The 27,341-nt window shown below is 47.1% G+C and overlaps 1 protein-coding gene across 4 annotated transcripts; it reads left to right on the top strand.

The window, feature by feature from the left end:
• The first annotated feature begins 1,497 nt into the window (after window positions 1–1,497).
• On the top strand, window positions 1,498–19,753 carry LOC119660939 (inactive rhomboid protein 1). Of its 4 annotated transcripts, none has more exons than XM_038069941.1 (6): window positions 1,498–2,181; window positions 8,139–11,608; window positions 11,673–12,014; window positions 12,145–12,399; window positions 12,487–12,744; window positions 18,597–19,753. In XM_038069941.1, the coding sequence occupies exons 2-6, from the start codon at window positions 8,384–8,386 to the stop codon at window positions 19,545–19,547; spliced, it is 5,031 nt and encodes a 1,676-aa protein (XP_037925869.1). In that variant the 5' UTR covers window positions 1,498–2,181; window positions 8,139–8,383; the 3' UTR covers window positions 19,548–19,753. The 4 variants fall into 4 exon arrangements, with proteins under 4 accessions (XP_037925869.1, XP_037925867.1, XP_037925866.1 ...); XM_038069939.1 differs by having other exon boundaries at window positions 7,997–11,608; XM_038069938.1 differs by having other exon boundaries at window positions 7,977–11,608.
• The last annotated feature ends 7,588 nt before the right edge of the window (window positions 19,754–27,341 follow it).

The raw sequence follows: 27,341 nt of genomic DNA, 5'->3' as shown, positions 1-27,341 counted from the left end.
AAATGAACACTTGGCCAATGCTAGCCAAACCTTATTTGTAACCATTTGAGCCGAAGAGTTGGAATCGCCAGAACGCCGCTGCCGCTTTGGTTTGCCCTTAAGCGCAGATGTTCCAGACCATCCTTTTGCAATTTGCCCGGAAGTAGTTTGGCCGAAAGCGATTTCTCTAGAGGCGGTTTGCCCGGAGGCATTGCTTTGCCCGATGGCCGTTTGCCCGGAGGCTGTTTGTTCACTGAAGACAGATGCTTAGCCGTAGGTAAGACATTATCCTCAGTAGGTGGTGCCGATTGGAGCCCGGGATCAGGAGTGCTGACAGAAGAGGACTGCTTCGGCTCGTCCGTTAAGGACTGGGTACTAACAGGGTTGATACCCACTTGAATAAGTGAAGAATCTGGGTCTGGACTCAGGTTCTTCATTGAAGAGATCAGGGTTGCCCCTTCGCTCAAGGTTGCATCGTGATGGTTGAAAGGCTGTTGTGTTCTTTTGAATTTTAGGTTTTTAATTTCTTCATAGTTGACTGCCATGGACTTTGTTTTATCGAACAAAATAAGTTGATCTCGACAGAGCCTTTTTTTGCCGAGACAAGGCTGGTAAAAACTGGTCTACATCCGCAAAGCAAAATTCGAAGTGTGGCGGGTGTATTAAAACTGCTTCGTATCTCTGTCGGTGCTCACCAGGGAAGCACCCTCTCATTACTGCTCTTTGTTCTTGTTATGGAAACTGTCGTACCGGACATCCAACGCGCAGCGCCTTATACACTGCTTTAGATGATGTTTTTCTAGCGTCTAATTTCAAAAATGATCGAGAGTAATTTGTTCAAAAATGGAATGATCGCCTCACGGTCTCAGATTGAATCGGAATAAAAATGAATTTTTGACTAAGGATCCCCATCATGATCATCAACGGCGCAACAACCGGTATCCGGTCTAGGCCTGCCTTAATAAGGAACTCCAGACATCCCGATTTTGCGGCGATGTCCACCAATTCTAAATTTACTGAATAAAAATGACATCTCCGAGTTTCGTTAAATTTAAGGGAAATTTTGTATTGCTGAATTCAACATGACAGTTCTAGAGAATTCATTTAGGAAATTGTCCCCCAACGAAATAAATTTCCCTTTTCATCGTCATCCAAAAGAAAGGATATCCTCTCAGCTGTTTTCACTTTGCAAGGAGCATGCCCTGGAATTATTTGTGAACCCTCTCCTACGACTTCATTTATTCCAAAAATATCGCCATCACGCATGCTTAAATAATTGGAACGCACGTACCAAGATGTATTTTCGTCCTTTGCCTAAGGATGTTTATAAACTACGCATGCCCTACCCCCACATCTACACGCACGAGTTATCCTGATTGAAGGGAACTCTCTATAAAGTGCAAAGTCCTTTTCAGATGTGAATCCAAATTAGACTTCCATGTTGCCTTATGGAAGGGAAAATTCGCACTTTCGGTTCATATTTAAGGATATGAATGAAACGATATGAATCCCAAAAAGGATTAACAGGAAAAGCTGGGAAGGACTGAGGGAACAAAGGGACTAGTGAACATGGTGAACATCTGAAAAACCATCCCGAAGAAAACTTCAGGACTAAACGAAGAAACCATCCTAACTGAACGAAGAAGAGCGGTAGAGCTTCCCCCAAGCGCGGTCGCAGCCTACCCACCCTCCAAGAATTTCTCCTCAAAGTTGATCTAAAGCAGTTTTTGTTGTTTTTATTTCAACATGAATGCTGTTTATCGGGGAAAGGTTTCGGGGTCATGAAAACACCACGAAATGGAAGACGGAAGGAAATTGAGAGAAAGGAGTCGCGAATAAACAATTATTGAATATTTTCGGCTTGGATTTATAGAATTGAGTGAAATAAGGACTTTTCTAAACGAGTGATTGTGTATTGTTTAAAATTTTCCGATCATTGGTGCTACCCAGAAAAAATGAGTGTTCATATATTCTAGTGGAGTTTTCCCCCAAAAGTTTCGTGACTATTGCTTGTGATTTCGTCCTGGAATAGAATGCATATGGCAGAAAAAAATATGTAGAGACAATCTTATGAATGTGAGGAAGTTTATGAAGAAAACTGGTTAACGCTGGAATGTCCTTAGTTGGTTCCTGTAATATTGGCAGTTTCGCGGCTATGTGAGATGGAATCTAAACCGTTTTCTTAGTTCATTAATTTCAAAGGTAAACCCTGCATGGACAAAACAAAAAATAAAGGAAAAGAAGGATAAGGTGCTATTCGATTGCTAATTTAATCGATTTACAGGACGACCTTGTTCTAAATTATTTTGTTGAATAAGACCCTTCGGGCAAAACTAGGTCACTTTTGTGCTTTCCTGGATTCTTGTAACTACTTGGAGTATGGTGCTATAAATCTGTAAGGATTCGTCCTACGTGTAAAGGAATAGAGGACCGAGTTAGGATGCCAAAGATGCCAAAGATTATCCGATACATCCCTGTATTATACGAGGAAAAAGGGATTCGAGTAGCATAGATTCAAACAAGAACAATTAAAAAAAAACGCAATATCTTCACATGTGTGGAAGTTATCCTGGAGTTCTCCTGAAGAATTGGGACTTTACTTGTCAAGGATACACGGTTTCCGCTAACGTCATTTCCTGAAGTATTTTCAGTAGACTGCAGAAAACCACGGCCAATACGGTTTCCTCTTTACCAGGCCATTTAGTTTTCAGCGGTTAGCACCCTACATTTGGTGCGAAACCTTAGCTAGAATGAATCACCGGACAGTGAGACCTTGCATTTTCTACGGTGAGGATGATTTTCCCTCTCCCCACCCCCCCTAACAAAGAATTACTTGGGTAACAGTCAAAGGTCATGTTGATCTCTCAACCTTACAGTTAAAACGGATAGCTTTCTGAATCCCTGAACCGCAGTGGCCTTGTTGGATATTATTTAATGTCCCGCTATAGTCTGGCCCCATGCAGAGTATAAAGGGGATACCTAGCAACCCGAATCCCTACCCACCCTAGATGACTTCGCTAACTGTGGCTTACCAATCCGGGTACATGGGGCGGTCATTGTTAAAATCGCGCTGAAAATCGGTCGGAACAGCACATGCATTAACCCCCACTCTTGCGCCCCTCCCCGCGGGACCACCGTGAAGTATTACTTCGCGGGGGGGCTTTGGTCCGCTATACCAGCTCGTCCATGTCACGTCTCCGTCGCGGCGCCTTCCGAGCTCGATCCAACTCCAGGAGTTTTGTCTGCACCACGGCTACTACCTCATTTACCGCCATCCAGTTTTCCTTCGACTTCAGCATCTCTTCCACCAGGTTCGAGGGCTCGATGTCCGCCCCTAAGATGCTATTCAACCTCCTTTTCTGCTGCAGAAATCTGGGACAATGGAACATAACGTGCTCCGGGTCCTCGGGTGTAGCACCGCATTCAGGACAGTTGGGAGACTCGTTCAATTCGAAGCGATGCAAGTACTTCCTATAGCCACCGTGTCCCGTAAGGAACTGTGTCATGTGGTAATTCAATTCTCCGTGCTTTCGGTTGACCCGGGATCAATGTATGGGTCCACCGGCCCTTGTCGGAGTTATCCCATCGTTGTTGCCACTTGCCACACAACTCTCTCCTGATGGCTTTTCAGAAATCCGCATTCACCTCGGCTGGATTTGCCTTCCGTTTTTCGTAGAGCCAGTGTGCCTCGCTCGCTAAAAGATCTATAGGGATCATTCCTGCGATGACACACACTGCCTCCGTCGACGCCGTCCTAAATGCGCTGCACACCCTTAGCGCAATTGGCCGGTATGCCGAACTTATCTTCCTCCGGTTGATAGCGTGGTTCAACGCTCCCGCCCAGACAGGGGCCGCGTATAGCAGGATCGACCTCACCACTCCTGCGATGAGTAACCTACGACTATACTTCGGCCCTCCCACGTTAGGCATCATCCTTGCAAGGGATGAGCTGGCATTTGCTGCCTTCTCTCGCGCATAATCCAAGTGTCCCTTGAAACTCAGCTTGACATCGATCATCACCCCCAGGTATTTGACAACCGATTTTGAGACGACCTCACGATTACCAACCTGGATGGTAACCGTGTTGTTCTTCCTACGGTTGGTAATGAGGACCGCCTCCGTCTTTTCGTCCGCCAGGTCCAGCTTGGCCATTCGTAACCATGACTTGATGGTATGAATGGCTTCTTCCTACGGTTGGTAATGAGGACCGCCTCCGTCTTTTCGTCCGCCAGGTCCAGCTTGGCCATTCGTAACCATGACTTGATGGTATGAATGGCTTCATTTGCATAAAGCTCCACGTCCTCGGGATGCTTTGCAATTGCAACTACCGCCAGGTCGTCCGCAAAACCAATCAGCGTTGTCTCCTCCGGCACGCGACATACGTACATTATGTTCCACAGCAGCGCTCCTAATACAGAACCTTGAGGCACATCTGCTGTCACAATGTACTCCTTCGGCCCGTCGTCCGTCTCGTACCAGAGAAATCTTTCCGAAAAGTAACTCTCGATGAGCCGAGCCAAGTAGCTAGGAACACCCAGTTTGGCCAAAGCACCCTTAATCCAGCCCCAGTTGCCTGAGTTAAAAGCATTTTTGACGTCCAGCGTCACCAGAGTACAGCATTTGCCCATGTCCATTGCATTTCGAGCCAATTCCACGACCTTTGCTACTGCATCGACCGTAGAACGGGCTCGCCGAAACTCATATTGCCGCTCCGAAAGACCACCCGGAAGCTCGATGAACGGGAGCAGCCTGTTGTATATCACCCTCTCCAACATCTTCCCCATGGTGTCTAAGAGACAAATAGGGCGATATGAAGAGGGCACGACGGGTGGTTTTCAGGGCTTCCGTAGCAACACCAGCTTCTGCCTCTTTCACTGGCCGGGAAACACACCTTCCGCCATGCACGATTCGAATGTGCTTGCGAACCACCTTGGTCTGGCCTTGACCGCCACCTTCAGAGCCCTGTTCGGAATTCCGTCCAATTCCGGAGCCTTGCTGTCCCCAATACGTCTGCAGATTTCCCAAAGTTCCTCTTCGGTAACATTAGGGATCGAGAAGACGTCCTGCTGAGCTGCCAGTTGGGGTTTTCTTTCGTCCTGCTCCTGCTACGGGAAAAGGGTTGTAATTATTTGGAACAAGAGCCGTGGGCATGTCACTTGAGGTGATTTTCGCCCGCGGATCTTCTTCATTACAACTTGGTAGGCTGTACCCCACGGATTCTTATTAGCCTCCATGCAGAGCTTCTGGTAGCATTCCCGCTTGCTTCTCCGAATGGCCTTCTTAAGGTTGCTTCGCAGATCCCTGTATTCCTCCTCACGCACCTGGTGCTCCGGCCTTCCCCTTGTCCTGTGGGAAAGTCTCCTCGCTCGGAGACAAGAGGATCTCAAGGCAGCGATCTCCGTGTTCCACCAGTAGTTTGGCCTCTTGTCATGGTGCATGCGTCGTCGTGGCATCGTAGCGTCGCATGCTTCGGTTACACACTGAGACAGCTGTGTGACCCTTTCCACTGCTGTTCCATCTGGATCATGGGCTCCCTCTAATGCGGCCAGGAATGTCTCCTCGTCGAAAGCTCCGATAGACCAGCCAAGCGCCTTAGCCTTTCCATTTCCAAAGCGTCGTTGACTGGTTCCCCGGTTCCCAATGCGGAGGAAGATGGCCTGGTGGTCTGGTGGACACTCTATCTTATACTGTTACAGAGTTATAGTGTTTTTCATGAATATTATCAAAAACCTTGACCTCTCAATCATCTCAGATTTGATACCATTTTCGGAAATTACATAAAATTTCTTAAAAACGGATATTTTTTTCCATTGATTAACATCACTTCGAAGATATAACTGTTTAAACTTTAAAGAAATTTCAAAGTAGGTTTTTTATCTAAACTTCAATATGCATTATTGTAACCGTACTTTAAACTTACACACCTGCAAAGTTGACAAATGATCATTATATTAGCTTTCAAATGACATGTCAAAATGATGGACTTAATTATGGAAAATTTAGGAATATTAAATGCGAGTAAACGTAGTCTTGATAGGGAGCATGGTAACTCTAGTGTTTTAGGGTATTCATTTTCCATTATTTACCTTAAAAAACTACCACGTTTTCTTCCATTTAATTCGTAATATTCCTAAATTTTCCATAATTAAACCCATGTCGCTTGAATTTTATGTAGTTTTCGAAAATTGTATCAAATTTGGGATTAAATCACTGATGGAGTGGGAAAATGTGATTTTTTTTTGGAAAGGTCAAACTTTTTGACACTGTTCACAAGAAACGCTATAACTCTGTAACGATAAACGGTGGCGTACCCGTTTCCTGGATCAATTTTCCTCAAACAAGTGGTACTATCCACCATTAAAATTTGTAGCATCATAAACGGGATACTCTGTATAAAGAAGGCATGCTTTGTATCAAGCGGTGTGAGCACAAATCGATGCTAAATGTTAAATCGATGTAAAACAGTAAAACACTCCAAAACCTTTGTTTTTTTTTGGCATTTGCCCTGTTCGGTAGTTTTTTTTTTTAGGGAGTAGGATAAGTGAAGCGTTGGACTCCTGCAATAGTACGCTGTCGGGCTGCCAACTAAATACCTTCCTGTGATCAGAGAACTACCCTGGAACCGTTTGACACATTACTTCGGGCTAACAGTCCCGCTCTCTCGGCTTTGGGAGCCTTCAAGTCGAAAGGGTTACTATCATTGTTTCGGTCCAACTTTGGGTTCTCTGCGGTCGGCTTGAATTTTCTGGCTAACCTTAGGTGATGGTAACATGACCATGCCATGAAAAAGGCCACAAATTCTTCACAATAAAGGAAGCAGCCCCTATAGTGGTGGCATTTAACTTAGAGTTCCGTGCAGGGCTTACGTATGAGCAGCTCCCGATGAACCAAGAAGGGATCATCTTTCTGGCCACTTAGTCTCTGACATGCTGTAAGCGACGTGCGCGTTTTAAGGTCAGGTTCAGTACTATCTACACCCCAGGAAACACGACCAAGAAAGCAGCTTGCACATTGGGCTCTGACGTTGAGGCTTAAGTAGCTTAAACTAGAAAGTAGGGAACCTAAAGGTCAACTCCCAAATTCATACCTTAAAGCTGGCTCCCTTTGGAAAATCATGCAGACTAGTCCACATCATATTCTAAAATGACATTCTCCGCAATGACCTCCCCTCGTCGAAACAAGTCCCGCATTGTATGCAATTCAATCTACATTCCAAACTCTGCCGCCATGTCAATTTTGCTATACCCTCTCTCTTCAATCTCTCTCTCTTCCATGGTTTTCGACACCAGCCATGCGCAGACTTTGGAGAAAAGGATAAAGAAAGCCCAGAATACACACAAAACACCCAACATGTGTCTATGTTTATTTCCAATTCTCTTCAGCCGACTGGAAAAGTGAATTTTTCCTTATTGTTTTCCCCGCACTGGTTGTTAGCTTATGTCGCTACCATTATAATTTTTTTTCCTAAGAATTTGCATCTTTGCTGTGAGGACGAAATAGAGACGAAAAAAAAAAAGGAAAACATCACGCGAAAATCAGGCAAGGGTAGATTCTCTAGAACTTCCCACAATTTTCAACTTAAACCGATGTGGACCTGTGTGACTTTTTGGTTTGGTTTTGAGTCCTTCTCATCAGCTCTTTGTTTTTCAAGTTATTATGCTAGTTCTCCTCCGCGATAATTCCGTGGTAATTCATCAATCGTTTTCAGGATTTATAGTCCTGAAAAAGCGGGTTTTCTAGAAACGAAGATGAAAGTATTGGCGCACGGTTTTGGTAGTGCAGAAACGTCTGGGCTTGATAGGGCCTACTATGACGTCTGGGCTTGATAGGACCTACTTTGACTCGTTGTGCTTTTTTGTGATATTCCTTGACCCGATTGCAATTGGTATACACAAACCTATTTTTTCGGTCCCTTTTCCTTCTTTCCTTATTTGTGTCTCACGCTCCTTTTACAGTCAAAACAATATACACGAAATATGCCAACTGTGAACATCCAGTCGGGATATTTCCTTTTTAGGTTTTGACGAATTGACGACATTGGATACCAAGCATCGAAAAAGGATACAAAAAGCAGTGGCCGTTTCACAATTGAAATGAAACTAAAATATCCTGAAGCGTGTTCGCATGCATTAGCATATTCGTGACCGAATTTTGTGTAGAAGTCCTTGGTGCCGAGAGAGAAAGATGAAAATGTGCGTGAATAGTCCTTCAAAATTTACTTTGAGGACACGTTTAGCCTTGTAGTGGATACAACGATAGGTAGATTATGAAATTGAATTCCAACTCAATGAACATCTGTGCCAAAAAGTGAAAGTAGATGGTGTTGTGTTTGTGGTGTTTATGAGCATAACCATAATACGGACGTCTTGTTTGTCGCAGCGGTGCACCCATCGAAATTGTCTGAATGTCTACGGACGATGGAATCGACTATCACAAACCCCTTCCGCAATCACAGCAGAAACACCATCTTCATCATTCCCAGAATCAACATTCCCTTATATCATCCGGTCCGTCGAATTCATCGTTGAGTCCTAGCTCATCAGTGACTCCGACGCAGTCACAGCAACCATCACTGAACAGTCTAGGTCTACATCAGCAATCATCGTCTTCTGCTGCTTTAACAGTCAACACAATTGAGCGCCGAAGGAAATCCTCACTGAGCTATCAGTACCAACTCCAGCAGATAAACTCTGCAGATCTATGCGTTGGATCGGGATCACCCTGCCCATCTTTGGAACCAACTTTAGCCGTTAACGCTTCCCAAACGATCGCCAACAATGTCTGTTCATCGTCGTTGCAATCGGGGCAGAACTACTCACCAAGTCGTTATAGTCAGCAACATCAACACCAACAACAAGATGGTTGCCACCTATTCAGTGGTCGACTCTCCCTCCATTCGATCGATCGCTACGACGATTCCTTGGCCACATGTTGCTTACCTCCGCCATCGCCTGCTCCCAATAGTGACCGCTTCGTTATGGGAATACCATCGCCTTCGATTTCGAGTACCCAGCAAATCCATCATTACGATCAGTCGCCGGTGCAGCATGGCTCGTCGAATCTCAAATATGGTAGCAACACCCTTCAGCGAACCCTTTCACCGAGCTCACGATACCGCATGTCAGAGCGTTATCGGGAGGCTTTCCCACGGTGTGATCGCTTCGTAACAGCAACTCATTTTTTGGCAAACAGCACGCCACTTGTCTCCAGTGATACCTATGCATATTTGTCATCAGCTGTACATACACCTGTAAAGCGGTATGTCCCAACGCCACCACCCCTTACCGAGATCTACACAGACATCTCCCAATCATCTCATTCACCTTCACAATGCTCTAACAACGGAGGCGGGGGATCGCAACTACCTCAAGCGCAAAACATCCCGCCTCAAAACCAGCAACATCAGCAACATGCAAGCGTAAGCACACTACCCTATCGCTTCCGGATGAAATGTTGTTCAGTAGCAGACCAGGGTTCCAGCACTTCTGGTCTCCAGCCATTACCACCTCCAGAGCAACGAATAAGCGTCACAGATCACTACGTAACTACGCCACGCATGAGACCCATGAAATGCCACATGAACGGATCCTCTTCAAATCAACAGCTATCCATTGCGACTGCTACCCCTTCCCCTACTGTTGTCCACCCCACTAATCAGCCAGTTGCTCGACAGACTCGAGCCGCCTGTGTGGTAAGCGAATATATGCATAGGACCCCTAGCGTGGAATTCTTGGGAACAGGAAATGGACGAGTCGTGACTCCGGTGAGCGTCATGTCTGAACCAAATAGCAGCACATGCTTGCATTGTAGCACAATGCGCCGTACAACAGGAGTCCACCAAACGACACAAACCACTGGACCAACCAGCCCCGTCCTACAAAACTCCACGACGATGAATGCACCTGCGTCCAATCTTGGAGGAATCGAATCGACTTCAACCTGCGGTGACCAGTTCAATTCCACCGCTTCCCCAACGCCTTCTTCAAACCCATCGCAGACTTCTGCGGGGGCGGTGCAACCTCAGCAACACCATCCCAATCCTGCAAACTACCCTCCCGTTCAATCAGTACCCCAGCCGCAACCAAATCCTCAGATGTTGTCCTCACATTCTGGACTAATTGGTAGAGCTCCTCAACCGCAGCCTGTACCGCAACAACCACAGCCGCAACCACAAATCCAGCATCATGCTCTGCCAGTATCATCACAACCCTTGCCACACCATCACGCTAGTTTGAGTAGTCACTCCGTGAATAATTCAGCGAATAACGTGCTAAGTGCAACCCCACAACGCAACGGAACTCTCACGATTCGTCAGCAAATGCAACGTCTTTCACGCAAACAGCGTCTGCGGGAGTATGTCCGCCGTGAAATAGCCAAATTTTTCGGGGTTGATGTACAGACAGAAGAGGATGAACAACTTAAGTGGAATGAGCGTCAGAAACGTTTAGCTCTGCGTCGATTTGGACCACTTAAACCAGAGTTGGAGCCAGTATATATTGGATCACGATTAAGGGGCGAAAGAAGGTCCGGAGGCCAATACAATCCCTCTCCGCAAGTTGGAGATCGCCCAGATATCCTCCCGGCACAAACTACGGACGAAAACCAGATCCACCACCTGTACAACAGCTGCGAATCCGGAGGCTATGACCACGTTCCGATCGAAAAGAAGGCATCTGTCCCCAGCATGATTGCTTCCGGGTTGTCTTACATAATCCAGACCCTTAACAAGAGGCAACAGCGGAACCAGAAGCAATGGTCGCGAAGCTTCGCCCCGACTCACATAACCACACTGAATGGCGACAATCCAGGCGATATGTGCGAAGGCCTAACAGCCCTTCAGGAGGATGAGGTATTCTTTGATATCGGTGGGAATGATCTGGGCTGCGCGAATGGTAACCAGGGACCTAACGGTGGCCAGAATCATCAGAATCTTCATGCTCGTCAGATTTATATGGGAGAGCGGGTTCATGGCTGGCGCACCTCGGGAGAACACCAGCAGTACCAGCACTATCACAATCACCATCAACAGGCACAAAATGTTGGGTCCTGTATGGCACCCGGAAACAACGGAGGAAACGGTGCGGCAGGTACCATCAATGGCGGTGGTGGACTATTAGGCAGTCAACAGCGAGGTGGCTACCGCGGTACTCGTATATCACCCCAACTCCTTGACGGTGTCCTGGACAATTCACGACGTCCTGTCGCTCACAAAGTCAAGTTATTTCGTTCCCATGAGCTGGATGATCGTAACGACCACCGCCCCTTTTTCACGTACTGGATTAATACTGTTCAGATCCTAGTTTTGATATTGTCCTTGATTTGTTACGGTATTGGTCCGATTGGTATTGGGGTCGAACAAAAATCAGGACAGGTGCTGGTAACAAGTTTGAGTCTGCAAACCGTTCAACATCAGGAGCAGAGAAATGTATGGATAGGTCCGCGTGGTCATGATTTGGTTCATTTAGGTGGTAAGTTTGCCGCTTGCATGAGAAGGGATGTAAAAATTATCGAAGTGATAGCGAAAACACGGCGCCAGGAACGAGAGACGGCTTGTTGTATTCGAAATGACGATTCAGGATGTGTACAGAGTTCACAAGCTGATTGTTCGGTGCGGGGACTATGGCCAACGGTAGGTTTAAAGGAGTTTCTTTGTCATCCAACACCTTACCTCGATTATTTATCTCTTCTTATAGAAGTCGATATCTACCTGGAAAAAATGGTCACCTGGTGAGTCGGGTCCAGGTGGCCGTATATCGGGATCAGTATGTGGTTTGGATCCGAAATTTTGTGATGCTCCAGCTTCCATTGCCCCGTACGAATGGCCCGACGACATAACGAAATGGCCAATCTGTCGTAAGACCAACTCATTTTCACAACGATTTCGCTTCAAGGATCAAACGGCCGAGCATATGGTTTGTGAAGTAATTGGACATCCTTGCTGTACGGGGGTGTTTGGGGAGTGTCGCATTACAACTCGGGAATATTGTGATTTTGTCAATGGGTATTTTCATGAGGAGGCGTCGCTCTGCTCGCAGGTGAGTCTTAACGGTTGGAAGAGAGGGTTTGATGTTTCTAGAGAGTCAATCCACCCTCCGGATAAGGACTTCCTAGCTTCCTTTTGGAGATGACCATGGACCGATAATAACTTTTTTTCATCCCCTGTAGGTGTCATGTCTGAATAACGTTTGCGGAATGTTCCCCTTCTTTTCGACCGAAGTTCCAGATCAATTCTATCGTCTTTTCACATCATTGTGCTTGCACGCGGGTATCATACATTTAGCTATCACGGTTGCCTTTCAACATATATTCTTAGCAGACTTAGAACGTTTGATAGGACCAATTCGAACGGCTATCGTGTACATCGGGTCCGGGCTAGCAGGCAATCTAACTAGTGCAATACTTGTCCCATATAAACTTGAGGTAAGTGCCTGTCAAAGACTATTCATCCAGCAGGGAATGCCCTTCAAGTCTGACAATTGATACCCCTTTTGGTCTTTCTTTTTTCAGGTTGGACCATTAGCATCATTAGCCGGAGTATTATCGTCACTGGTCGTATTATTGCTGCTTATACATTGGAAACAATTGAAAAAACCGCATTTAGCTCTTATGAAATTGACGGTTCTGGTAGGAACGCTGTTTGGTATGGGAACATTACCTTGGCAGCAAAATTTTGCTGGACTGATAGCTGGACTTATGTGCGGTATGCTGTTGACAATTGCTTTAGTACCATTCGTTAGTGTAACGAAATATGGAAGAAAATCAAAAGTAAGTAGCATTGTTCTTGATTTATGCTTACATTTAAGGAGGGACCCGGACCTCCGGTATGTTGTATATTGGTATCACCCATGCCATGTCAGGATGGTGTATTGGTACTTAAGGTGACTCTATCGGTACTTAAGGTCACTCCATTGGTACTTAAGGTCACCTAAAATTCGAGAACCTCAAGTTAAAAACATGTAGTGATTAGGGGTTTTATTCAGGGCAAGGGAAAATCAGATGATGCCTCAGCTGACCGAAAGTTGGCAGGTCACAAAATCCAATCCAATCCAAAATCGCCTAGTTCTGACCTAAGTTGGTCGAAGTGAAATAGTTTTGCTTTGAAACTGAGTAAGTCCTTAGTCTTCATTCATTCGGTGACAGACTTGCCTAACTGAGGCCATTGTTTCCTACTTTTTTTCATCCAGGGGATTAAGTCATGCCAAACATTAAGAGAGATTTCGTGTATTTTTCCCGTTGAGGATCGGTCAAATTCCGCAACAACCGTGCTCCGGTCTAGGCCTGCCTTAGTAAGGAATTTCAGACACCCCGGTTTTGCGCCCAGGTCCACCAATTCGATACCCCTAAAAGCTGCTTGGCGTCCTGACCAACGTCATCGCTCCATCTCAGGCACGGTTTGCCTAGTCTTCTTTTTTTTGTCTAATGATTGGAGCAATTGGATTAGGGAAACGCTTGACGCTTGACTAAATCCGACCTCGGCTGCATCCTTATCTGTGCCTTAATCCACGTCGACCTTTGGCAAAGTATTTGGGATTTGGTATCGAAACTTTGCCTTCACTAGTGGCCCGGATGTTTTTTCAACAAGGTACAGCCACTTTAGAATGAAAAATTTTGACGAAGTAAGTCAGAGAGATCAGCGTCTTTCTTTATTTGGTCAATTCATCCTTCGTGTGTAAAACCAATTGCTTCTGGAGCCAGTATTGGTATTTTGATGTAGCGAGCTTAGACCCACGTAGGTAATGGCTTCCGCCTTCCTGAGGATAAAAAGCTTCTTATATCTAACCAACTCCAGAGAGTTAAATCTGCATTAATATCCCAAATAGGTCAAGGAAGTATTAACTAAGGAATGGGAAGATTACCGGTAAAATATTGAAACCTTCCTTTCGGGTGGTACTACCATACAATATAAGGATAAACTTACTGGCATCTAAGGCCATCCTAATATCGTTCCAGGTTATTAAAAAGAAAACTAAATGCTGTAGCTGAGCAGCCAGTGTCCATAGATATCCCTAGCTTCCCTAGGTGATATTATAGTTTAGCCGACAGTGATCAATGAGAATTCCCACTATGATTCGGAGGTTATTCTTGGTGAGGTCCCATTAAACAACCTGGACTGCTCAATTCCTGGTAGACCCGTCCAGTATAGTTTCCTCAATCGTTCCCCTTTAGTTTTTAATGTCATAACCATGAACCTGTTTCCTATTCCACAGAAGGGCTCTGGCATGTGTAAAGGCGTCCTTGCTCCCTTCTTGGCTAGTTCGTCCGCTGTCTCATTGCCTTCCAATCCAACATGGGGTGGAGAGTATCCAGGCATTCCCATACCAGTTTAGAGTTCACCTTATTGACCCACAAGTGCAATGCTGACCACATTGCCTCCTAAAGGGTACTGTACTCCTGTAGTGTATCGTTAAGGTCTTGAATGAAGTGCTGTAACACACTTCAAGGCCCTGATCCAATATGGATTGTTGCGCCAACGATTATTTTTATTATTATTGGACCTAAGTGCCTTGATCGCTGCTTGGCTGTCGCTCAGAATAGCAATGTTCTTCCCCCCGAAATAAATTTCGAATGCTGCGAATCCTGCCGCGCCACATCACTCCGCCCCCACATGAAACCTAGGGGTTTCGGCGACTGATCCCGGAACTTCGTTCACCGTCAATCCACAAAGCGGACACGACGCTGCTTCGGGGCGGACACGGGTTTCAGCCTGGATAGAGAGACCGCCTTTTTGTGTCCACCGATCTCGAGCTGGAAGAAATGTCCTCCCCTCTCGAGAACGCGGTACGGGCCCTCATATGGAGGCTGTAGCGGCTTCCGGACGGCATCCGTCCTGACCAGAACGTGCGTGCACGTGGCCAGTTCTTTGGGCGAACAGGCAGGTGTGGACGAGTGTCGGGTGGGTGGTGTGGCTTTTATGCGTCGGAGATTGTCCCTCAGCAGACGCACCAACCCCGACTTTGTGAGAACCGATCTCTTGTCGAAGACCGGATCGCTTGGGAGTCTCGGGTTCTCCCCGTATACCAGCTCCGCGGGGCTGGCAGCAAATTCCTCTCGGCGGGTTGTACGTAGGCCGAGTAGGACGAGAGGCAAGACTTGGGGCCAGGACGGAACGTTGCGTGCCATAATGGCGGCTTTCAGCGTCCGGTGCCAACGTTCTAGCATCCCATTGGATTGTGGGTGGTATGCAATAGTCCGCTGGCGTTTAAAACCAAGGAGTTTGCCTAACTCGGAGAAAAGGGTGGACTCAAATTGCATTCCCTGGTCAGTGATGACCACTGCAGGGCCGCCAAAGCGAGGTATCCACTCTCGACAGAGGGCTTCGGCACATGATTGCGCCGTAATGTCTTTCAGAGGTATTGTCTCAGGCCACCGCGTAAACCTGTCGATGATTGTGAGACAATACCTATAACCGTGCGAGCCTCGCAAAGGCCTTACTATGTCGAGGTGTATTGTGTGGAACCGCTTGGTAGTGCGGGGGAATGAGCCCACTTCTTTCCTTACATGCCTAAAGACTTTACACTTCTGGCATGCGATGCACTCTCTGCCCCAGGAATTGACATCCTTATTCATAGAGGGCCAGAAGTATTTTTCGGTGACTAGCCGATTTGTTGTCCTGATGCCTGGATGCGCTAAGTCGTGAATTGCATGGAATACTTCCTTGCGAAAGGTGGCCGGAATGTATGGCCGATGTCCCTTTTCCGAGTTTCCGCAGCAGAGAGAGAGGTTTGAGCCGAAGATGGGCAACTCCCGAAATTTGTATATGGGGTTGGATTTGAGGCTCTGTAGTGCTGCGTCATCCTCCTGCGCCTTGGCAATAGCCGAGAAATCGAGTGAGGCGGGGATGTTAACCTCGGAGACACGAGACAAAGCGTCAGCAACTATGTTGTCCTTGCCGGACACGTGCTGGATGTCTGACGTAAACTGGTTTATAAAGCTCAGGTGTCGAAGCTGACGAGGGGACGCTTTGTCGGGCTTCTGTTTCAAAGCATACGTGAGAGGCTTATGGCCCGTGAACACTGTGAACGGCTTGCCTTCTAGGGAGAAACGGAAGTATTTGATGCTCAAGTACGCGGCGAGCAGTTCGCGATCGTAGGTACTGTAGTTCGGTTGAGCGGAATTCAACTGCTTTGAGAAGAAGCTCAACGGCTGCCAAACTTGATCCACCTTTGGTGAAGGGCAGCACCTACTGCGATGTCAGAGGCATCAACAAAAACGACTAGGAGTGCATCTTGCAGAGGGAATGCCAAGAGTGTATCGTCGGCCAGTTGTTGACGGGATTTGTCAAACGCGCGGATAGTCTCTTCAGACCACACGATCTCTCGTGTGTCCTTAGTTTTGGGGCCAGACAAGTACGCGTTCAAAATGGACTGGCGATGGGCGGCCTTGGGCAGGAAACGACGGGAGAAGTTTAGCATGCCCAAGAACCTTCTCAACTCCTTCACTGTCTTTGGACGCGGGAAGCTTGTTATCGCTTGCACCTTGTCTGGGTCGGGCTGTATTCCTTCAGGCAAAATGAAATGGCCGAGGAATCTCACCTTTTTTTGGAGATATTTGCATTTCTCAACGTTTACGACTAAACCGGCCTCAAGGAGACGTTGAAAATTGCACTCGAGATGGGCTAAGTGCTCAGACTCAGTGGAAGATGCGACCAAAACATCATCCAAATATACGAAACAGAAATCAAGGTTTCGCAGGACTGAGTGAATGAACCTTTGAAAGGTTTGCGCCGCATTGCACAATCCGAAAGTTATTCGGGTGAACTCGAAGAGTCCAAAGGGTGTACATATTGCCGTCTTTGGAATGTCTTCAGGAGCTACTGGGATTTGGTGATAAGCCTTGGTTAAGTCCAAGGTCGAAAAGATGCGGCAATGCGCGAGGTGATGCGCAAAGACGTGGATGAGTGGAATTGGATATCGGTCAGGAACAGTCTGTGCATTTAGCCTTCTGTAATCCCCACATGGGCGCCATTCGCAGTGGGGAAGACTAACAGCTATTTGAGGGCTTGTAGATACCCTGTTGAAGGAGTTGTTCAAACTCTTTCCGTGCAATAGCCAGTTTCTGGGATGGTAAAGGACGCACCTTCGAGAAGATCGGGGAACCAGTAGTGATAATGTGGTGCTGCACATTGTGCTTCACTGGTTTGGAGAGACTACACTCGGTAGTAATCTGGCTGAACTTTTGGGGAAGTGCTCGAACACGAGAGTCGGTAATGTCTTCTAAAAGAACGGAAAGATTATTGCCTGGGTTGCTGTTGCTCCCACCCAATTGCCTCATTTCGCGATGCAATTGGCTGGGCGTTCGATCACCCAACGTTAAACCCGCCAGCGAGTGGTCTAATTTTGCCGACTCGCTTGCCGACAGGCGTCTGATCAACTTCACTTCACTTCCCAGAACTTCGCCCAGAGAGTGGACAACCAACGATGATCCGCACCTAAAATGAATCCTGCCGCGCCACAGGCTCTCCCTCTCTAGAGGACCATACCTATAGAGACACTTTTTCTTCCTACAAGGAGGCTTTATCTCCTTAGGTGCCTTGCTTTCGCCCTCTAGAGACGAACACGGCCTAGAGGACTTTAGGGAATCCCGCCTTTCCCCTTGCTCCTCGCCAGGCCTGGAGGCGAAGTTAGCCCATCTACATCTACCTCTGAGTTTACCATAATGATAGGTTGTTTTCTCATTGAAATAGGCTCTGCCTCTCTAGAGGACCGTATCTATAGAGACACTCTTTCTTCCTACAGGGAGACTTTGTCTTCTTTCCTAAGGGTTTCGCTCCCTAGAGGAAATCTCTCGCCCCCTAGAGACGAACACGGCGTAGATGACCTTAGGGAATTCCGCTTTTCCACTTGTTCCTCGCCAGGCCTGGAGGCGAAGTTTGCCCTTCTATATGAGAGGTTGTTTTCTCATCGAAGTAGGCTCTCCCTCTCTAGAGGACCATATCAATAGACACTCTTTCTTCCTACAGGGAGGCTTTGTCTCTTTAGGTGCCTTTCTCTCCTAGGGGTTTCGCTCTCTAGAGGAAATCTCTTGCCCCCTAGAGACGAACACGCGTAGAGGACCTTAGGGAATTCCGCCTTTCCACTTGTTCCTCGCCAGGCCTGGGGGTGAAGTTTGTCCTTCTATAATGAGAGGTTGTTTTCTCATCGAAGTAGGCTCTCCCTCTCTAGAGGACCATATCAATAGAGACACTCTTTCTTCCTACAGGGAGGCTTTGTCTTCTTAGGTGCCTTTGTTTCCTAGGGGTTTCGCTCTCTAGAGGGAATCTCTCACTTTCTAGAGACGAACACGGCGTAGAGGACCTTAGGGAATTCCGCCTTTCCACTTGTTCCTCGCCAGGCCTGGGGGTGAAGTTTGTCCTTCTATAATGAGAGGTTGTTTTCTCATCGAAGTAGGCTCTCCCTCTCTAGAGGACCATATCAATAGAGACACTCTTTCTTCCTACAGGGAGGCTTTGTCTTCTTAGGTGCCTTTGTTTCCTAGGGGTTTCGCTCTCTAGAGGGAATCTCTCACTTTCTAGAGACGAACACGGCGTAGAGGACTTCTCTTAGTAAATTTTATTAAACCGTTTGACATTACCAAATGACGAGGATCAAACTAATTTGCAAATTTCAATTCTTTTTCAGATTAATTTAATATGGACTTGTATGCTTTTTCATCTGTTCGTTTATGCAGTAATGTTCGTTATCTTTTATATATTTCCAACCGAATTTACATCCTTTAACTTTGGTGATGTGCTAAGCGGAAGTATGGGAACCGATGGAGCTGGAGGTTCGAGCGGTTCATTCGACACTAACATATTAGGTGGCGGTAACACAATTCACCAACGACATCATCACCACGGCGGTGAAGATATTGCAATGAATGGGGGTGTCATGCCACCCTCATCCCTATCTAGTAACAATGACCAAGTTAGCCGAAATGGTAGTCCGCTGTTCACGTCAATGTTTCAAGAACAACAGTCGAGGTACCAACAGCAAACCATGCAGATACAGCACCATCGGAATCTCAATGGAAACAACATGAAGACCTTCAGTAGTAGTTCGATTGTAGCATGCGAGAAGGGAAGCTGCGCACCACCCTCCAGGGATAATATGATTACCGCTGGAGCGGAAGCTTTGACAGGTTCTGGCCAATTGGGAGCTGGTCGTGGACATGCGGACGGCATAGAAATATCAGTAATGGACTTTATAGATGCAAAAAATGGGGCTGTTGAGGATAGACTCGCCGATAACAGCTTATCTGATAATAGGGTAAAGTTATTTAGTAATAATAAAAAAAATCTAAACGTCAACCTGGCAAGCACTGTAAGGAAACGGCTGCTCATGACCGATAGTATCAATGATGCAATTGTGGTCCTTCGTGAGAATAATGTAAATAGCCATCATTCAACAAAAGGGCAAGTTGAATTGTACCAGAGGAGAGGGGATACGGCCGGTGACGAGGACGACAATTCAGCTAATGAAGACAATTTCGTCAGTAACAGTCATATGCTGGGCATTAAATATGCATGCCACCAAGTGAATTATATTCTATTATTCATGATATATTACATAATTATCTTAATTGTATATTAACAGAGAATGAAACGACAAAAAAACACTCCACACAAACTATATGATAAAATAAATTGTATGAACAACAAATTATAACACACATACATACAGACACATACACAAAAACAAACTGATATTGAATAAAGCAACAATTAAAAAAAAAAAAACCAGCAAACAAAAACTGATAAGAACGATGGTGAATAAAATAAATTGCAATTATTGCAAAACTTTTGGGGTGTGACGTGTTTTCAATTTCAAAACCCTTATTTTGCTACAAAGTGTCCAGATAAATGAATCTTTAGAGCACAAGGCTGTCATACGGAAGGTGGCGGTTCAAATTTCATTGGTGACAGTGGGATTTGTATCGTGATTTGACGTCGGATACCAGTGAATGAATGAAGTGCTCTAACACACTCCAATTGGATTATTGCGAGTTATGACAATCTCGGCAGATGGTCATAACTGAAATGATGGCAATACTGATGGTGACAGGCGCCAATATTCAAACATAGTGCGAAGTTGCGATTTGGATTTGAGGCTTTTTTTTAAATTTTTTCAAGCATTTCTTCAAGGATATCGTCTTATTTAATTTTTGTGTAATCGACTTTGCCCCACATAATGACAATTTAGAGCACTGAACCGAAAATCATCAGCTCTTTGACTTTGTAACAGGAAAGAACCGTGAGAAAACTTCGGGAGGTGTCCCAACCTAAGATCACCAAACCTTGAACCTTACTACTTACTTTTTCATAGCGAATAAACATATATTAATAAAAAAAAATCGACGAAACAACAAGGAAGGAGGAAGAGCTGAGTGTGTTTGGGCGAAACACAAAAATGTATCGCTCACCGCAGCTATCAGCGAAAGAGGCAGCGAGGGCTGACATACCCGATGTGACACTGAGACGGCTAAATAAAGAGGAAGCCCCATCAAGTGGCGTGACTGACCGTGCAGAGATGGTAATTCCAATACCTTGTAGTGCTCCTGTTCCAGAAGTAAGTTCAGTCAGAATCGCTAGTCCTGAGCAGATGGATTCGGACACAAACCGAGTGGAAGTGCAGTCGACTGTCCTCGCTAAAGTCGAAGAGGAAAGGCTCATGAGTGATGAAGCGTATGCGGTCGGCATCGTTCCTCCAGGAGAACATCAGCAAAGGCGTCAAAAACGTGCTGATGGAACTGGAAGAATTATTGGGCCGCATCTCCGCCTATAAGCGAACGAGGAGAGCAGAAACAGCCGCACTCCCCGCTGAGAACGCTGCTTGCGTCAAGTGGACCCCAGACAGCCCACTGCAAAACGAACTGCGGAAAAAGCGGAAAGAGGACAACGTGCCCGAAGGAGACTTTACCGAAGTAGTTTCCAGGGCCAAAAAAAAGAAGGTGAAGAAGGAAAAATGGAAACAACTGGCTCTGCTACCAGAGACACGTCTATCCAAAGACATGAAGGCTGTCAACCAAAAGCCAAGAGCAGAAAAAACGAGGAAACGAAGAAGGACTAGACCGTCGGCTCTGCTCTGCCGACGGAAGGTAAGACATTTGCGGAAGTTCTTAGTGAAATCCGCTACAGGGTGAAACCCGAAGACAACGGAGCGCAGGTGCCTTTCATACGGAAAACGAGGAGGGACGGTATGATCCGCACTTTGCAAATTAACATGCACCAGAGTGCAACCGCTCACCAGTTGCTAGCACAGTTCGCTGCGGAAGTAAATGCTGATCTAGTGCTGATTAGCGAGCAATACCGAAACAAGGACCCGTCCTCATGGTATCTCGACTTATCGGGCACCGCTGCCATCTGGGTTCGGGACGACGTTCGACTTCGTGTTCTTGCCGAAGGCCGGGGGGACGGATTTGTATGGATCCGGTGTTTAGGGATAACGTTTTTTAGCGTTTACCGTATGAGTCGATTCCGGACTTTCAGCGCCGGCTTGATGCTCTGGAGGACGCCGTTTCGAGCACGGAGGGACGAATCCTAGTAGGCGGCGATTTTAATGCCAGGGCTCTTGAATGGGTCATGCCTCAGTCAGACTCCAGAGGGAAACGGATTCCGGAAATGGCGGCGAGAACCGGGCTCGTAATTTTAAACACTGGATCCACGTCAACGGTTCGGCGCCCAGGTTGTGAAGGAAGCATTCCTGATATCACTTTTGCGTCGGAATCTCTGGCATCATCGGTGGACGGGTGGCGAGTCCTAGAAGACTTCTCGGCAAGTGATCATCAGTACATTGCGTTCGAAGTGTTTGACGCTACTTGCCGGCGAGCACCAACACGACGTTCCCCCTGCGTGTGGAATGTCGCGACGGTGAACATCGGAAGGTTCGTCGAAGCTCTTGGAGCAGGTAGAGCCGCGCTGGGGGGCACTTCGGGGGGTGGTGGTGTCGCAGCTGACACCGTCGTAAATTCAGTGATGAATCTAATAACGACGGCGTGTAAGGCTTCCATGCCCCGGAGAGGCCCCAGGCGCGACAAGCCTTCTATCTACTATCAACGAGGAAGCATGTGCCATAAAGGCACAATATAGATCAGCAAAAAGGAGACTCCGCAGCACTATAAATAAAAGCAAAGCTCGCGGCTGGCAAAATCTTGTTAATGAGGTGAATGATGACCCGTGGGGACTTGGCTATAAGCTTGTCACTCGGAAAATCGGGGCTCTGCGGAAGCCCTGCATACTGAGCACCGACCAGATGGACCGCATTGTGCGGGCATTGTTCCTCAGATTCCCTGTACGGGTTGATGTAAATAGCGCGGAAAGCGTCGTGGATTGCCCCCTTTTCACAATGGGAGAACTCGAAGAAGCGGTTTCACTATGAAAAACAGGAAGGCCGGAAGTTTACAAACTGGTGTTCCGCCAACGGCCAGAATTGCTGCTCCAAGCGTTCAACGCGTGCTTGGAGGAGGGCATTTTTCCTTGTCGCTGAAAAGTGGCCAGACTCGCGTTGATCAGTAAGGGTAAAGGAGACCCGGAGTTCCCGTCTGCATACCGACCGTTGTGTATGCTTGACACGGCCGGAAAAGTGCTCGAGAAGCTCATCAGGGGTAGACTCGCTGAAGCGATCCGTGCTGCCGGGGAATTATCAGCAAAGCAGTTCGGGTTTAGAACAGGGAAATCTACAGTGGATGCTGTTATGGAGGTCGTAGATGCGTTTAATCGAGCCGGGGCACACAGTCGCCGATTTCGACGGATAGTGCTACTCATAACGCTTGATGTCAGAAATGCCTTCAATTCCGTAAGATGGACAGATATGCTAGACACACTAGAGAACTCCTTTCACGTGCCAAGTTATCTCTTGCGGATATTGAGGGATTATCTGAAAGACCGCTCCCTGTTTTATGAGACGCTAGAGGGCCAGAGGAGGATGGAAATCACGTCGGGAGTAGCGCAGGGATCCATCCTAGGGCCGGACCTCTGGAACGCTTCCTACGATAGTCTGTTGAAACTCGATATGCCCGAAGAGTCGCGCCTGGTCGGTTATGCAGACGACGTTTCGGCACTTGTTGCCGGACGCACTGTTGAACAGGCGCAAAGCGGACTCGGCATATTGATGCGAGGGGTAAGCGGATGGATGACTGCTCACGGTTTCAACCTTGCGCTGGAAAAAACCGAAGTAGTCATCCTGATCAGAAGGAGAATCCCGACCTTGCGTCCCATATCGATCGGCGAGTTGACTATAGAGTCAAAGCTCGCCCAAGTCGAAACTCTCCTGAACACGTTCGTTAAATTCGAGTGTGCAAGTAACAAGGAGGTGACGTAGTGTAAAAACTGCCGATATGTAGGCCACTCTGGGTCGATTGTACCATGCCTATAAGTGTATGAAGTGCATCACTTCGCAAGCGCAGGTAAATACGGGAAATCACAGGAGGAAAAACCCGCCTGTATTAACTGTGGTTCGTCTGAACATCCGGCTAATTACAGGAAATGTTTCGCCTCCTTAGAGCTCAAGAAAGGCATAAAAAACAACCCAACATCAAAACTAAGCCCAGGTGTATCGTATGCACAGGCTATCCACGTCAGGGAAAATGCAGCAAACTCCTGCTCAGCTATCACCATCGAATTCTCATGAGGTCATCAACAACGAGATGCAGGAACTTTTTAAGTCTATCCTGCCGGAACTAAGCCGTCGACTTAAAACCTTTCTCCCAGTCCTCTCCAACTCCAAGGACATCTGGGAACAAAGGCTTCAATTCAATTCAATTGATTGCTTTTGTAGCGTCAATCTCAAAAGAATGAAAGAACTTATTGCCTGGCCATACTAAAGTAAGTCCAGCATTAAGCTATTTAGAACTTTTAGCCCCTAGAGGTTTTTCTTGATCTTTCCTCTTTTTTTTTCTTTCTTTTTCAGTTCTAGTCCTCGTGGACTAGATTTTACATATCCTAGAGGAATTTCATCGCCTTGGAGCTAGCGAGGTAACTAATGCCCGCTCATACGCGTCGAGCACATCCCGTCGAAACGCAAAACCTTTGCACCTCTCGTCATATTTCCCCCAAATTCCAGCAGTCCTAACCTCACTGATAGGATTCGAAACGGTCCAATTCCATGAGATTGCACAATTCCGCAATTCCCAACGAAGTCGACACGCCCCGTCCAACTGTAACCTGCCCTATTGTTGTGTTAAGTGCAAAACTAGCCCCCCGGGGCTAGCTTCCTAAAACGCAGGTCAATAATCCCACTGTAGATCAACTGTGGGCCAAACACGCATCCGGCGAGTTATCGCAACTGCCCGATGTTTGTTCAAGCTCGCGCCCGCCAAACTCAATGCGGTCATCCTTCCAAACCTAGCCCTATCTCTTCACCAGACCAATCCATCAGCCCAGACTCTCTCAAACGTCTTCTGCTCTCAAAGCTCAGTCCCACCTCTATCCTATGCATCCATAGGCTAGGAATGCTACTCGCCAACCATTAGCTTAAACTCAGAGATTTAGGCCCTCTTCAAGACGCCCACCCAACTCAGCTCTTTCCTCCCCACCTACAATAGCATCTCGTCTCCAATGAAGAAGCACCTAGCGTTACTCTCCTTCCTCTATCAGGTCTCCCTGGGCAATGTCTGCTAAGGTAGTTCTGTTGAATGTCAACTCAGCCGTCGGCAGACAGAAACGTCACGAATTATCCAATTTCCTTTCCACTCATAATCCTGATTTCTTCCTCCTTAACGGAACCAAACCTATTTATTTATTTATTTGCCATCTTGGTAGTAACTCCCCTTCAAGCCCAACAAATTTATATTCCCGTAACAATCGCCCCTTCACATGAGTGAACTCCGTCTTCACCCAATCTTCCGTCATATTTCTCGCCAGTATCTATTGTCCTTACCAATCCACCTGATATTACGCAACTAGCCCAAGACCTCAGAACACATCCAATACCCCATAATAAATGCACTCCGCCCCCCCCCCCCCCCCCCCTCCTTCGTACTACGTGGCGACCTAAACGCCAAATATAGCTCATGGCACAATACCGGCCTGGATTAGAACGGCAAGAGCTTGGCCAATTGGTACGCCCAAAATTCCCTCTCCCACCTACCGACGGTCTTTCCACTGTCCTACATCGATTTCTTCCTAATAAGCAACAACCTTCTTACTCTGTCTTAGGGCACCATTACTCTTAGTGACATTCCAACCGTTCCGAGCCCCAGTGACCTCGAACCCAACCTTAACTACTTTCTATTTATGCCACTAACTGGCATCTCCTCGGCGATTCGCGGACAAACTGTCCGCAATCTTACTTCCCCCATCCCCATCCTTTTTCCAGATCGACTCTATTGTACAAAAGTACACAGAAATTACGACAGATGTTTGCCGCCGTAGCATCTCTTCAAGACCCCTAAACTACCAAGGTTTCATCACCCTCTCTATACGAATTCTTAATCTCATCAAGGAGAAAAGCACCCTGCGTCGCCAACACCATCACCATAGATACTCCTCACACTTAAGCCACGTTAAAATCCGTATATACCTCATTACCTAACGCATCCGATCAGAAATCCAATCCATCCAATCTTATACACTAAAGCATTCAACATGCAGGCATATCTCTCAACCACCATACGGTCAACCGACTGGTCTGCACCTGCCCCTGTCTAGCCAAACCCAGATCAGCCAGCCCCCTCCGGTCTCAAACATAATGCAGATAACATTGCCGAGATTTTCCTTGCAGCCCACCATACCTCGATCCACATCACTGACCTCGATGGGGACGGGGACGACGACGAAGGGGTCTTATCCCTTGACGCCTCATCAAGGGGTATCTGCAAGAAGGCATCTTTAAGGTCAATACTAGAAAGGTATTGAAATTCTGTGACTGCAGCAGAAACCTTTCCTAGCGTGGAATGAGGAGTCCCATATGCCGTCTTTAAAGTGAGGGGTAATTTTTGGATCATCATCAACGGTGCAACAACCGGTATCCGGTCTAGGCCTGGCTTAATAAGGAACTTCAGGCATCCTGGTTTTGCGCCGAGGTCCACCAATTTGATATCCCTAAAAGTTGCCTGGCGTCCTGGCGTAAGTTTCGAATGGGGACTAAATTTTCACGAAGCACTTGCTCAGTCAGTTCACCGGAGATACAAATCACCGAAGCTCCGATGTTCACTAAGCCCGGTACATCCTTACCTCAAAGGGTGATGTCTGCATATGGTCCTAAGTATTCCTTCGGCTTGTCGCTAGCACTACCGACGAAAGGGATTGTTGTGTCCTTTTTCATGCAGTCCAGTACGAGCAGACACGGAGAGTGGAACGCTTGAGTAGGTAAGTGCCACGGAGCTCCGCGATGACTATGAGTTGCTCTCGAGGTTCCTCATACCTCCGCAGCCGAATATGGTACGGAAGCCAGTGTCTAGGTATATGCTCGTAGGTTCACCCTCCCCCCTCGAAGCAAGGAAGGTGGAAACTACGAATCACTGGAGACCCCAATCATGATGGATATCAGAGCTGCGCTAGAGTATTCGGGGTTCGGTCCCCGGCTCTCGAGTGGGGCAGCCGGATAACTAATGTGAGGGGACATGTTCCCCTCGAAGCATTCGCGGAGCTAGACGTGATACTGGCGAATGTTGGGGCCTCGTACAGTTTCCGGAGAAGGGGCCCGGGGTCTATAGTGGACGTGATATACCTGAGTGTCGCTTTGGCCAGTTGGCCGTTTGCCTCAGCGCCCAGCGAAGCACGCAACAAGGGCTGAAATACCCGACGAGACATGGGGACGCGCAGACGGAGAGAAAGACTCGGAAAGTGATGCGGCACCTGCAACACAGATAGGAACCCAGACCATACCGCACAGTGCTATAATTGGGGAAAGAGGCACAGTGGAAACTGCCGAAACTAATAAAATGGTTTCGAATATAAGCCGAGTGGGAGGATTGTCGATTACTCTGGCGCAAGCGGAAGAGGAAAGACTTATTTAAAAATGCACGGCAGTTGTGAAGCACATGCGATCTTCGACGTTCTTCCAGAAGAACATCGGTAAGGGGGTGAAAAACGGGCTAATAGAACTGGAAGAGCTCCTGGACAGGATTTCATACTATAGGCGAACATGGAAAGTAAGACAAAATCCGCAGGAAGCAGAAACAACTGCGCTTAGCGAGGAGAACACCACGAGTACCAAACGGATCGCTGACAGCCCATTGCAGAACCAACTTGGTAAAAAACGAGAGGAGGAAGAGACATCTGAAGGAGACTTCACTCAGGTACTCTCCAGGGCTGAAAAAAAGAAGGCGTAGAGGATCAAAAGACAACAACACGTCGCGCCATCAGAAAAACCTCTGCCTAAAACTAAAGCGGACACGAAGGACGGAGTGCCAAAAGAAAAGGTGGGGAGACGAAGGAGGACTAGACC

The sequence above is a fragment of the Hermetia illucens genome, chromosome 7, assembly GCF_905115235.1.
Source record: "Hermetia illucens chromosome 7, iHerIll2.2.curated.20191125, whole genome shotgun sequence".
Taxonomy (NCBI): Eukaryota; Metazoa; Arthropoda; class Insecta; order Diptera; family Stratiomyidae; genus Hermetia; species Hermetia illucens.
This window is presented reverse-complemented; position numbering and strand designations above follow the sequence as displayed.